We start from the raw sequence: 13,614 nt of genomic DNA on the forward strand, positions 1-13,614 counted from the left end.
CGTCCACCGTGTTGTTTTTCTTTTTTTTTTTAGATTGTTTGTGAGCATTAACTGAAGCTCTGTATCATGTTCGTTAGCCTGTCATGATGTTAGACACCTAGTTTATATGTGTCTATGCTCATTTGACCAGAGTACAAAATAGATCCAATGAAGAATTGGACAATGGCAATTGGATTAAAAACCATCACATCCAAAATGTTAGCTTATTAAAAAGTTTGTTTAGCTTGATGTCATTGTGTTTGGAGTTAATCCATTTAGTTATAAGACAGTTTCATGATCCCACATAGTCAGAGAATTTCCTATACCAAGAAAAACTTTCCACCAGTAGAGAAACATATAATCAACTGATATGAAAATATTTTTAAAAATCACCAAAATTAGAGTTACAAAGTGTAGACACAGCAACAGTGATACAATTAGCTGCACCCTGTATGTATGTGGATGGACTGTGTGTAATGTGTGTAAGGAAAAAAAATCGCCATCACACTCTCTCTTACCATCCAAATAAAGGCTTGCGAGAAATGACAGACTGATCGAATTGTCCGTTTATTCACTTTTTTTATCTTTTAAAAATGCATCGTGATTTAATGGAGGGAAGGGGCAGGAGGTCAAATTTGATGGAGACGGCACACACATAGTGTGGAAAGAAACCAGAAAAAAAAAAACAGAAAAAAGTTCACATCCTTTTTTTTAAAAAATCTATTAGAAACAACATAATATGCAGAACAATACAATAGCATTTACAATACTTAAATTCCCAGTTCTTGTGAGAGTCCAGCGTAATTTTACAACAGTATACAGTATATTTTCTTTCTCCACTCGCTTCCCAAACTAGGGTTTGATATAGTTATACTTTTAATTTCTTTTCTCTTGCTTTCCCTCTCTCCATGTTTCAATCCACTATATTTTTTAAAGGGCACCTCTTTTGCTTTGTTAGTGTCCTGTCAGATACAGACATTGGCTTCTCCTTGGTCCAATTCCATCGTCCCAAAGAGTGGAGTGCTCTTCGCAGGAAGTCTCTTATGTTTGCCAAAGAGTCTAGAAAATATCACCAAGTGCCACATTTGCCGAAGGTACAGGCAGAGGACCCAGTGTGTCTCTCGTATGTCATCTGTTCTCGCAATCGCAATCACTTTCAATGGAGGAATCCATGTGAAACTAGTGGGCAGCAAGGGGGGCAAAGTCTAGTGCCCACCAGAGAAGAAGCAGGGGGTCTGCCGGGACAAGGGGGTCATCTGGGTTGGATGAGGTTTGATCTTCTGTGCATCACCATCGCTGGATACATAGACAAGGATTTGTAGGCAGTCATGGAAGGTTTCCATGTTGCAGATATGAGCCGAATAAAATGTTGTTGGGTCTTTTAGGTCGACAGAGGGGTTGCTGTTGGTTGATGCTGTTGTCAGGGAGTCAGGGAGTCCCATTCCCATTCTCTGTAGGCCTCTGTGAGACAGGTGGTGCCCTGGTTTGCCCTGCAGTTCTGAGGAAAGAGAAGATAAAAATGGTTAATCAGCTCAGTCAGTCAGTTTTGCACAGGTAAATGAGAGAATTTGCATTTGGCAAACAGATGTGAGTGGCTGATCAGAGAGAGGATTCATTCTCAAGTTTCACTGTTGTCATGTTCAACTTCAATCTAGGAGTCACACAGTCTTATATTGGGTTCCACCTGTCAGCAGTGATATGTAAATTTGGTCAATGTAGCACTGTATGTGCAAAGTCATGCAAATATTTTCAAGTTCTTAGCAAGTTGGCATATTGTCTCCACCGCTGGGGCACAAAGCATTTAACTGCAAAAGAAAACTATTGAATGAGTTAGATATCATTAATCATTCATTAAATACGACAATGGATCACACTAGGCTTCAAAAAGCAGACTCTCACATTACAGTTTCAGGCCACTGGCACATGAGCATGGCAGAACCCACTGATAAGACCCTGGTGGAATGATACAGTGTGTGGCAACTGCTGCAAACCCAACATGGTGTTAATCTAGGTCCAAATACAGACTCTGGCCTGCCCTTCACTAAGACTGTGTGGATGTATGAGAGAGAGAGAGAGAAGGCATTGGAGGGTTTAGTGAGTTAATCCTACACCCTCAGTAATGCTGCTTTAACAGTAGGAGCGGACTTAGAGACCAAACACACATGATCAACTTGAAGTGATACCGAGGTCCACTACTTAACATTTCCTGGATAATCTGTTTAACAAGACTACAAGGAAACTTAAAATTAGCCTTTGATTGTTAACACTCAGTATTTGACTAAAGAAAGATTAAGTAAAGCTTTGAAAGGCAGTACTGATGAAAGGCCCGAATACCAGAATCTAAGTCATGTCTTGTAATTACCTTAGTTATGTCACATAGAAATCAACCAAAATAACAAACTAAAGCAACCTGTGCATGCCATCAAACCTCCTTATATGATGAAAAATTAAGTAAAGAAATCAATCTTCATCCTCTTCTCTCCCTAGATTCCTGTGTTTAAAGCCAACAATAGCTGCCATCCATCTCTGAAGGTGGAAAGTCACCGCTGAGAAACCACGGCCATTGTTGTCAAAACCATAGAGGAGAGAGGTGAGGCTTGCGGCCGCCCGTCACCTGAGAGCACCCGGGGCCCATCCACGTGTTCACCACACACACAAGAGGGCCACTACAGATGACACAAAGGCAGGCAGGGAAAAGGACAAGGAGGTGCAGCAGGAGGAGGACAATAGAAGAGCAAACGCAAGGGCCCTCGTTTGTTATTCCCCCCATCCATCAGTTTTCACCTGGGCTGCTGAGGAGAATAGGAGTGACTCGCGTAAGAAAAGGGTGAGCTATTATGTGAGCTATGCTAGCGTCAATTAGCTTGCTTTCAGTGAATGAGGTGGCAGGGGTTACATATTTTTCTGGACCTAATGGCATCAAACCTGTGACCTTCCCATTGTGGGACACAACCTGTGGCATTACAACAAGCTAATACATTAGTGATGATAGCTTAAATGCAGTGCAGACCATGCTCATCCTTAAAGCAATGATCCATTACAATTCTATGTAATTAAATATATTAACAACTAAAAACATCTCAAAATGAAAACAATCAAACAAGAATTCACTGGATTGCTCACTAGCACCACAGTGAACAACAAAGCCATCAAGGTACTAATAAACGCTATGCGTGCTTGAAAGAGCACACATTGCTAATACGGTTTTTCACTTAATAAGCCAATCAATACATTGAGCTGTAGGCATCCTTTCTTAGGCTCCAAGGGGGATTCGAAAGGGGCCAAATCAACAGGGACACACATTCACATGAACAATACGAGGGGGCACAAAATCCCCATTGGGAGCTGTTTTTTCGAATGTTCGTTAATAGTAAAAGTTCATCCACCAGAAAGAGAAGTTGAGGATGGGGGGTGACAGTGGGAGGATGAGTGGTGGTGGGGGTGAGGGGAGATCTTGACCCCTCAGCAGAAGGTTAACAAATTTGTGCTTAATGATTGGAGCAATGAATCCCGGGACAAAAGGTCTCCAACCGAGACTGGCAGCAAAGGGGTTACAGGCAGCGTTCATTCAAGCGTTCTGCCCGACATTTTGGGAAAAGCTCTGAGCAGAGAGGGCCAGAAAAATTCCATACGCTCTCTGCCATAATTAATTCTTCCACCCTGTGATAACTATTGTCCTGAAACTGAAAATTACAGTTTTCAGGGGCCACCCCTGGCTAATTTCGTAGAAGAGGGAAAGCAGGGGAGAGGAAGAAGGGAAAGGGGGTAAGGGTCATCTGAGAGTCATTCTCGTCGCTATCAAAGGCTCAGCTCGCTTCTGCTTCACTTGCTGGGCTTCATCTCTGCTGACAGGTGTATTGTTTCGCAAGGGGATATAAGCTCTGTAATCATCATTGGGTGGAAAGCATAACGCTCTTCACTAAGCAGGACTAATTGGCTTTAGTTTTAACTAATGTTGCAGTGTGACTGCTAGGCACACCTTCTGTATCAAGGCTCAGCACTCCCCAGCACAATAACCGCTCAATTTAGCCCTGCGGTAACAAAACCTCAACTCTGCTAATGAAAATTGCTTATAAAATATAATGAACCTGTGCTCTCTTAATCAAATAAGATAACCGTTTCCCCCCCTCCCGTAATAACCTATTAATTTAATTGGTCATGAAAGAATATAACACATCACTTACATTTAATTGACCTAGAAAGGAAAGTAGCAATTTGACGGAGACAAGCTAGCAGCTAGCAACAGCTAGCTGATGAAGCTGTAAAGAAACGATCAGTCGCAAGGAAAAGTAGACATATTTCTGTTACCATCTCTCTCCTAGCTTCTCTCTTCCTCTCTCCCTCCTCTTCCTTCCTTCCTTCCTTCCTCCCTCCCTCCTTCCTTCTTGTCATTTACTCTTTTCTCTCTAGCCATCTCTTCATCCGCCCCTCCCTCTTGATGTCTACCCCTCTCTCTCTCTCTGGCTTTTTTCTTCGCTCTCTACTTGTCTTCTCTATGCTTTGCCCGTCTCGCAGAGGATTCCTCTGGTGGCCCAATTACGAGATTCAGCAGGCAAATTGAGGCTGTTTAAAGCAAGGTCTGCTGGGAAGGCTAGCAGCTGCTGGAAAGAGGCTGCTTGGACACGGCGAACCAGCCCTCATGTTTACACACTCGCACACATAAACACAGACACAGACACACACACACACGTCTCATTCTGAAAGCACAGCCTTTCTATTACCATGTCTCCCTGCATTTCAAACCTGAAAGATGCCATTCGATGTGAGACTGTCTGTCTTTGTTTTGGTCGTGGACATTTGTGACGGAAACAAGGGTGGCATATTTTCATCGTGGCACGCACACACATGTGCACGCGCATTCTGTGGAGGGTTAATGGTCTCTATTTTTGTAAACCGAATAAGTCAAATCCATTGGTCACACCTCTGGTGATGGCATATTTAATTTGGATCTAGTCAATTAGGCCCAGCTAAGCTCCATACCCTGCTGGCTACGTCCTCCATTTTGCACTAGTTTGTGTCCCCTCCCTGTGCCAGGAGTAATCCTATTACCATACACACACATGCACATACATACACACATATACAGACACACACATGGTTGTACACATGCACACACCCACACATGGACAAATGCATGTGTTTCACATATGAATATTTGTATATGGTATACATATACCCACACAGGTGTTCATGTATATGGTGTACAAACACAGACACTAATTCACACACACGCACACAAAACAATGATGTTTCAGAACGATTGGACCCGTAGCCACTTTATACACACTGTGCACTGTGACAACACCAAGCCTGTATACATCCAGAATTATGTGGGAGTCTATTTGGCCCTGGGGCGAGAGAGAGGGAGGGAGGGAGGGAGGGAGAGAGGAGGTGAGAGAAAGAGAGAGAGGCAGAGAATTAAAGAGAAACAGAAAAAAGGTGTTTGTGAAAGAGAGAGACAGTGAGAGAAACCACAAAGAGGGAGTGAGACAGAGTGAGCATTAGACAGACAGAGAGAGAGAGAGAGAGAGAGAAAGGGGGAGAGGGAGAGGACTCCTCTAGCTGGTTAGTGTGTGTATTAATGTGGCTCATGCATCAACAGCAACCCGGCAGATTTATGACACTTAAGGGGCGCTCACTTCTCTCTCGCCCCTTCTCCTTGCACCGGCAAAGACTGCTTACATTTTTGCCAATCAGTCTGTTGCCATGGCAACGTCCTACCTGCCCCCCTCCCTTCCCTTCCCTTCCCTTAGTCCCCCATCCCACCTCACCCCATCCCTGCCTCCTTTCCTTCTCATCACCCCCCACCCACCCCCCCCTTTCTGCCCCATTCACCGTCTTCCTCCTCCGTTTGGAGACGTGTATCAAACCAGCACAGAAAATACTTGATTTTTGATAATTTCAGTTTTAAAAATTTTCAATTTATGCACACCCAGACAACACATTCCTATCACTGATGATCATCTGTATATTGCATACAAGTATGTGACCATGTGTTCAAACTGTCTGTATTTCCCTCTCCCCTCTGCCTTTACTACTCCCTTTCTCTTGTTGTGTTTTTTTAATATTCTGAAAAACCTTCTCTTCTTTCCTGTCCTCCCTGATATACAGGATGTTTAGTCCTGTAGCTACTGGATATGTGAGAGAGCTGCACACATGCGCATGCACACACACGCGTTACGTACACACAGAGTTACGAGGTTGTGATCAAAGGCTCTTATCACCAGACCGAGGGTGGGAGAGTTAAAGAGAGAGCAACAGAGAAAAATCAGCCTGGTAAGAACAAGAGCCTTTTTGTAACAACAACAAAAAAGTACAAATGAATTATTCCCAGATATATCAGTTTGGAGAATAGCCTTTTGCTAAACAAGGACTTAGACCTCCAATAACTTTTACAGTTTTTCTGAGAGTTAATTGCTACACAATGTCAGCAGATCCACACCTCCTGATGTGCAGTAAATGTGTACATGAATAATGTACTGTGTACCTGAGTCTAAGACATGTCTCTGCTGATCTGGAAAGTTCTGTAAAATCTGTAAGTGTAAGTGAGTGAGTGTCAATTTGTACTTACATCCCCCTTTGTGTTGCGATTGGTCGGACTGGGGCGGGGCTACATGTAGTGCCACTGACCTTCCATGCCCATGTTCATGCCCATTCCACCCATTGGTCCTGAGAAACATAGAGGGAGTGAATAAAAATGCAAAACCACAGTGGTTTATGGAAACTAACTATGACTGTTTAAGTTACAGTTTATTTAAAGAGGCAAGAAAATGCATGTTTTTGTGAAGTTATTTCAATCAAGTGTAAAAAGGAAAGTGTTTGCAAACTGAAAGGGAAAACACAGAGCTAAATACCAGAGATGGCTCTGCTCTGAAACTAACTTGACAGACAACATAGCAGAGGAGCATACTGGCTTAAATCTGGAAGTGTGAGGTGTGGTGAAGGGGGTGGGGGGTTAAGTAGCCTGGCAGTTTATCCAAACCTGCTGACTTTGAGTGGAGGGTGAGATAGGGTTAGAGACTTGAGAGAATCCCAGAAAACAGGGGATAGAGGAGGAGGAGAGGAGCTTAAGGACAAACTCTGGGATTAGACCTGATGGCGTGAGAGAGAGAGACTGAGAGCGAGGGAGTGGGAGTGAGAGAAGGAGATGGTTGTGTAATGTGATTGACCACACCTGTTCTGGTTTGTGTGTCGAGGGAGGGGGGAGGTATCAGTGTGTGTCTGTGTACATTATGTGTGTCTGTGCGGTGTGTATCTTTACAACTGTTTGATGGGGGCTCCTTGCCACACAGCTTACACTTAAATCACCACACAGTGACCATATAGCTCCCACTAAGTACTTGTGTGTGAGAAAAGACAAGGAGCATGCTGGTAGAATAAACCATAATCATGGCAGATGCTGTATGAAACACACTGACACCTAGAGACAAGAAGAGAGCAAAAGTGCCAGAGAAAAGAGTTTCAAGAGATGAGACAGGAGTGAAACTGTATGAGGAAGGACTGATGACTCAATAGGATGGAAAAAAAGGAGGGCAAAGGCATGAAAATGAGCTAACAACAGCAAGGAAAGAAAAGGAGAAATTTGGGAAGAGCGAGGGAGGAAAGAAAGGGACAGACACGCAGAGAAAGCCTTACCAGGTGGTCTGATTCCCATGTGCTGCTGGCCGTCCATGACGAAGCCCCCCATCGGCTGGCCATCTGGATTGTAGGGAGCTCCTTGACTTACTGTGGATGGCGGAGGAGACAGAGGGAGGGAGGGATAGAGGGATTGGAGGGAGGGGATGGAGTGGTCAATTAGTGCTTTTAATTAAGGCTCAGTGGCCGAAGCGGGATCATCTGTTGGCCGGTGCACGCACAGGGAGCCGCCGTTGTCTTTCAACGGCATTCTGCTTCGTGTCTCTGCAGCCGGCTCTCCACTGTAAGCCCCTGGTAGGCTTTAATGCGTCTAAATGCTCTAATAGGGATCGGACTGAGAGAGTTCAACGCACACCAAGGTACACATAAGACACCCAAGGGTTTTAGACTGATAGCTAACACATGTAAACATGACTCTCATCCTCATGTGGATAAAACTTGTTTTTTTTACACTTTACCCCTTACCATAAAGTTTTTCTTTTAAAGTTGTTGAAATCATCTTATTCCACACTATCTGACAGTACTGTCTATCAATTAGTTTCAACTCCATTTGATGTTTACACGGAGTGAAATATTCAAAGCCCAAACTGTGATTTTTATGGCTGTACCATTCAATCAAATGGAAGCACTCTAGATATTTTGTGCATAATTTCACACATATTTGGTGTCTTTGGAAACTCTGGGATCTCCACTAGAATTCAAAATAAAGTTCTGTGGGTTTGAGCAGTGGTTGGCTGCACAGCATGACTGGCCCACCAATGGGTAAGGTTTCAGAGGTGAAGCAACTTTGGTTAGATTTTTCTCACCCAGAAAAAGACAGTACTTTGAAAAGTAACTCCAAAAATGTTTCAGAATTTTTACATCTTCATTCAAACACTGCTGCTATTTAATGCAAAGGTATTTTACTGTTTGAAAAAAATCCTTCTACTTAAATGAACAATTGTAATGGGTTTTTATGAAGGACAAAATGGCACTTTGGTATTTAACACTAGTATGATTTAAACATACTTGCTGCTCCTATCAATGTCTGATTATACACACGATCAAAAGAACAAAATGAACTTCAGGCTAAAGCCATGCACTTTTCCCTTTGTAACAATAAGTCATTCTTGCTGAATGGCCTCTGAATCCGCTACTACCTAAATGCTCTATCTAATAAATACTGCCTATAACTGAGCAGCAACGATAAGTGAAACCTGATAGGGTTCCTATTTTTTGCTCGCCTCCATTGTTCTGCTCTCATAGAAATCCACTTACCATCCATTTAGGCTGTTTGGGGGTCAGTCAAGCAAAAGCAAGAACTCGGCCCCACTGAATGCCTTTGAACTTTACTGCGCCCCTAATGCCACCCTGACCTCTGACCCCTATTACAGGTAATAAAGTTTACGGCAGTCCAAACCAAGCCATGCACCAGGGGGACTGCTCACTCACCCCCCTCGCTCCCTGAAACAGCCACAAATAGGGTTGAGGTGGGGAGTTTAAAGGAGTAGGGGTGTGGGTTGGTTGGGGTGGGGGGTAAAAACAGGTCTGGAGCCAAAAAGCCAAACAACGGTCACCCAAAAAAAGAAATGGCTGTAGTTCTCTTTATGTTTTGGTTTGAGCCAGGGAGGAAGGGTTGAGTGTTTTTTTTCCTTTTTGCCTGGTTGGCAAAGAGGGGGGAGGAAGGGGTTAAGAGCAAACTTTACTGAGAACACAGCGAGTTTTGTTTACGGCCTAAGAAAAATAAATTCACTCATCGTTAACTCATTTTCAGCCAAATTATTATATTTTATAATTAATAAATAGTTTATCACCCCAAATGGCACGTCAAAGTTAATTAATGGTTGTTGTTAATGTTGTAACGTTAATGTTGTAACGAAGGGGACAGCCCCTGGAGGTTTTGGACATTCCAGGATGGGGGATCAGTCCTGTATTTACCAGCTGAGAGGCCTCCGGGTGCATGGATTGTGGATGGCTTTCGCCTGCGCGACTTGAATACAGTAACTATAGGAGACTTGCCTGCACGGTTTGACTGGTCGATCATGGGCTGGACTATTCTCCTCCTCGCGTTAATGAACCTGGAGAAGATGAGGAGAAGCAGGAAGAGGATGGATGGGAAGAAGGGGGAAGAAGGAGAGGAGACAAAGACACAGAAGATCAGGCAAAAATTGCTGACTAAGACCTTGAAAATCTTGGCACACAGCATGAAAACAAACACATTGCCAAACCAGCCTCTTTCTCTTAGCTAACCATAACAGTGGTATGGAGAAATTATTCTCCCCTAAGCAACCCTGAGCCGTGGTAAAGCCCCTGTAGAGCCACGGCGAAAGTCACATCTTAATAACCTTAACAACCAAGGCAGTTGTGTTTCAAAACGCAGAACTCCACGACTTGTACAAACTTGCACAGCCTCAGTCTATACACAGTCACATCGGCCCTAAACACTGGGGTCTTTGTGGGGCGAGGCTTAACCGGGATTTTCTCCCTGCCTGTTTGAAACACGTCGACCCATCTCGCTTTGCTGGAGATGTTCCACCTCACAACGAGCTGAGATTGCTGACTGTTTAACACACTTGGCTTCGAGCGGAGCAGTGTGGGAAGTGTTGCTGACAGAAACATGTCACGTTGCCACTGGTGCAAGGCATTGTTTTGGGTGATACTCTGTTGAGACAGGTGACCATGTGTTACTCTGTGACAGCAGGAGCTTTTTTTAGTGTGCGTGTGTGTGTGTGTGTGTGTGTGTGTGTGGGTTTGGTACATATAGCCTTGGACCAACCCCTTTACCCCATGACCTCCAATAAAAGCCCACGGTCAGACCATTTATTGTGCACACACGCACACGCACACACACACACACACACACACACACTCATATTCAAATCTGCTGCTCACTTATTTTCAACTGCACACACACTCTTTATCTCTTTCCCTCTCCCCTATGTCCATTCACACACATTCACGCCCTCCACACACTCGCACAGGCAGTGCTCTGGCCTTGCTCAGTCTAACCCCTTCTGAAATGACCCTTTGACCTGTAATGACCCCAAGGAGAGAGAGGCTTCTGGGGATCCTGACTTGATTTATGTGTTCCTGCTGTTGTCCCACCGGACACTTCTATTTCATCTCTAAAAGGGGAGCATTAGCTAAACTTTAAGGAAACAATAGCCCTGCCACACTGCAGCTGGAAAAAGGGGGCATTTAAGGGGTCTAGGAAAGAAGGGAAGGAGGAACAGAAACAAAAGGACACTAGCTGGTGCATCTGTTTGACTCCTCATTAGTAAATGGAACCCTCTTGTTTTATATCCCTTTAATATTCCATCTCTAACTGCTTCATGGTGCTCCCCCCCTTTTTTCTGTCTGTTATCTATCCTGTATCACCTTCTTAAGACAGAGCTGCAGGGAAATGAAGAGAGTGGCGGAGACAGATTAGCAGCCCAAGTGTTTCCCTGCATTATTCTTATATAATTGCTTTGTTATATCTTGTAAGCTGTTTTAGAAAAATTGTTAATTTTTGACAGGGGTGCAGGCTGAACTTTCTGTGAGATAAAATGGTCCGAGAAAAAGAAAGAAAAAAATCGACAGGATCTTGTCAGCCTTTGAGCTCAAGGCTTATTATTATTATTCTTTTATTTGTTACAATATAAAGTACATTGAATTGGAATTTGGTGGGGAGAGAGAAACAGAAAGAGCCAGGGAGGAATGCAAGAATGCACTGACATGGCAGAGCACCATCAAATGAGGGAACGTCTGGAGTTTTATCACCAACACCCCCCTCCTTCCCTCCCTTCCTCCCTTGCTACCCTGTTTTGTGGGGGGAGATATGGGAGGAGGAGCGAGGGAGAGAGGGCAAGGAGGGCTGAGGAGGCCTGAGCATTCCTTCAACTCTCCTCTCCACACTCCTCTCCTCTCCTCTCATGGCCCTTTATAGAAGGACGAGGTCAACTTGAGGCCACTGCTAGCTAACTGTTGACCTCTCCTTCTCCTCACCTCCTTCCTCTTTTCTTCCATTGCTGTCTCCTCGCCTCTGTCCTTCCTCTAGCTCACTTTTCTTTCCTTCCCCTTTATTTATCTCCTGTAAAACGTTCCTCCTTCCTCCCTCAAAAATACACTGATGCAACAAAGGAGGTTGTTTTGGCAATAGGTGCACACTTCTTAGAAAGTCAGGTTTTTGTTCCTGGTACAATTGAGGAATCTAATTTGATGTGACCTCCAAGAAATATGGCACCAGTGCCTTTTTTCTCAAAGGATTAAATAGACTGTGCATCAGTGAAGTAATAATCCTACTATTACGGCTACTGTTGCTGTTAGACGGACAAGTGCTGCTACTGGTACTACTCCTAAAAGAACAGCTACAGTGACTCTGCCTCTCATACCTCCCTCCCTGTCCCCCTCTGTATCTGTTTCCTTCTCCTGCTTGCTCCCTCCTTATCATTCCTTCCCTGTATGGTGGAAACTGGCGGTGCACCTCCCAGCAATGAACCCACACTGTAACCCTCCCGCCCCCCTTCTTGCAAAAACTCTCGCTGGTTTCCTGTCCCCTTCGTCCCCATATCTGAGGCCAGATGCACCATGGGGGCTGGAACAAAGGATAAAATGCCTCCCATAATAGCAGCCAGGGGAACGGAGCGATGGAGAGCGGGAGAATGGGAGGGAAGGAGGAGTGAGAGAGGGGTGGGGGGCAAGGGGCTCTGGTCTGCAAACCAGACACTCTTGCTGTGACCGTTAATAAGCTAACAGAGAGAAAGACTGCGAGAGAGGGAGAGGTTGGGGCGCGGGGGAGAAAAGGAGGGGAATCAAGAGGGAGGAAATAAGAAAGGGAGAAGACTTGCAGAGATAAAGAGTGATGGAGAGACACAGAAGAAAGAAAGAGAGCGGGAGAGCAGAGAAAAGCAGAGCTCCTCTATTAGGGGAGTGAGCCTTCACCTTTGCACGACCCCTGGGTGCTATAGGGCCAGTGTTTATGGCCTGTTCATTCCCCTGCCTCCCATCACAACACAATGAGCTGCACTATTCAGTTCTGCTCAGTGCAACAATAGCAGGGCTATTTTGGCGTGACACACCACTGGTGGTACGCCTAAAGTTGGGCTAAAACACCGACAGAGAAGCGAGAGGAAGGAAAATGACTTGAAATTAAATTTGGCCTTGTGGAGTTCAGCAAATCAAGCATGGTGCAAACTCTGCTGGAGGTATGAGTTTGATTCCCACCACCACACGTGCTCGACATATGCACTCGTGGTACCCACGGCTCATGTTATGCCAGAACTAAAGGCTTTTAAAAGACATGTAAGGAGTCTGGGTGAATTTTATTCTTTGTTGTTTTGCCTCCAATCTATTTCTCCTTTTGAGATTGCTAATGTCTGGATTAATCCTCCCGCCCCTCTCCCTCCTTCTCTGGAAAGAGTGGAACTGATTGCGACGGCGTCTGCCAAGCCCTTGCTAATGTCCTATTCTCATTACACCCGAGACACACACACACACATACACAGACACACTGAGCCGAGGCAGCCGCACACAGGTGTACACGAAGCACACGTGAAATGCCCAATTAAAAGCAAGAAATTGTCTTTTTCATCAGCTGCCTTTGATGCGTGACCAATTAGGGGATAATTTAATAACGAGCAGTGGAAAGATGCAGATTGGATATACAAAAGGTTACTCTGCGAGCTCGTTGATTTAAATTCATGTGGAGTTCTCAATTTCTGTGGCACACATACTCACACATGCACATCTCCTGAGCCTACTACCAATATTATATTAGTAATATGAGACGCACTGAAACGCACAAGTGTGCACGTACACATACTGTATATACAGCCATCCCCTGCACTCACTACCAATATTACATTAGTAATCTGAGAGAATGTGCACACACATGCACAGGCCTAGACACACCTCACATTTATGTACAGCTGGATGTTCCAGCGTAACACTAATACACATGCATCAAGACCTGGTGGTGGATGTCAGTGCATGCCGACAGAGGTTTACATGCATATTCAAATCTGAGAGCCGCTTAAAATA

The 13,614-nt window shown here is 44.5% G+C and overlaps 1 protein-coding gene across 2 annotated transcripts in view; it reads right to left on the bottom strand.

Moving 5' to 3' along the window:
• Positions 1-527: 527 nt before the first annotated feature.
• The window catches only part of meis1b (Meis homeobox 1 b), an 80,246-nt gene continuing 67,159 nt past the window's right edge, over positions 528-13,614 (bottom strand). For both annotated transcript variants that reach the window (XM_018661497.2, XM_018661498.2), the window contains exons 10-13: positions 9,613-9,671; positions 7,615-7,704; positions 6,551-6,648; positions 528-1,477 (exon numbers count right to left, since the gene is read on the bottom strand). In XM_018661497.2, coding sequence (XP_018517013.1) covers positions 6,590-6,648; positions 7,615-7,704; positions 9,613-9,671 — 208 coding nt within the window. In that variant the 3' untranslated portion in view covers positions 528-1,477; positions 6,551-6,589. The remainder of the gene's footprint in view (positions 1,478-6,550; positions 6,649-7,614; positions 7,705-9,612; positions 9,672-13,614) is intronic.

Source organism: Lates calcarifer, linkage group LG16_LG22, assembly GCF_001640805.2.
Source record: "Lates calcarifer isolate ASB-BC8 linkage group LG16_LG22, TLL_Latcal_v3, whole genome shotgun sequence".
In the NCBI taxonomy this organism is placed as follows: Eukaryota; Metazoa; Chordata; class Actinopteri; family Centropomidae; genus Lates; species Lates calcarifer.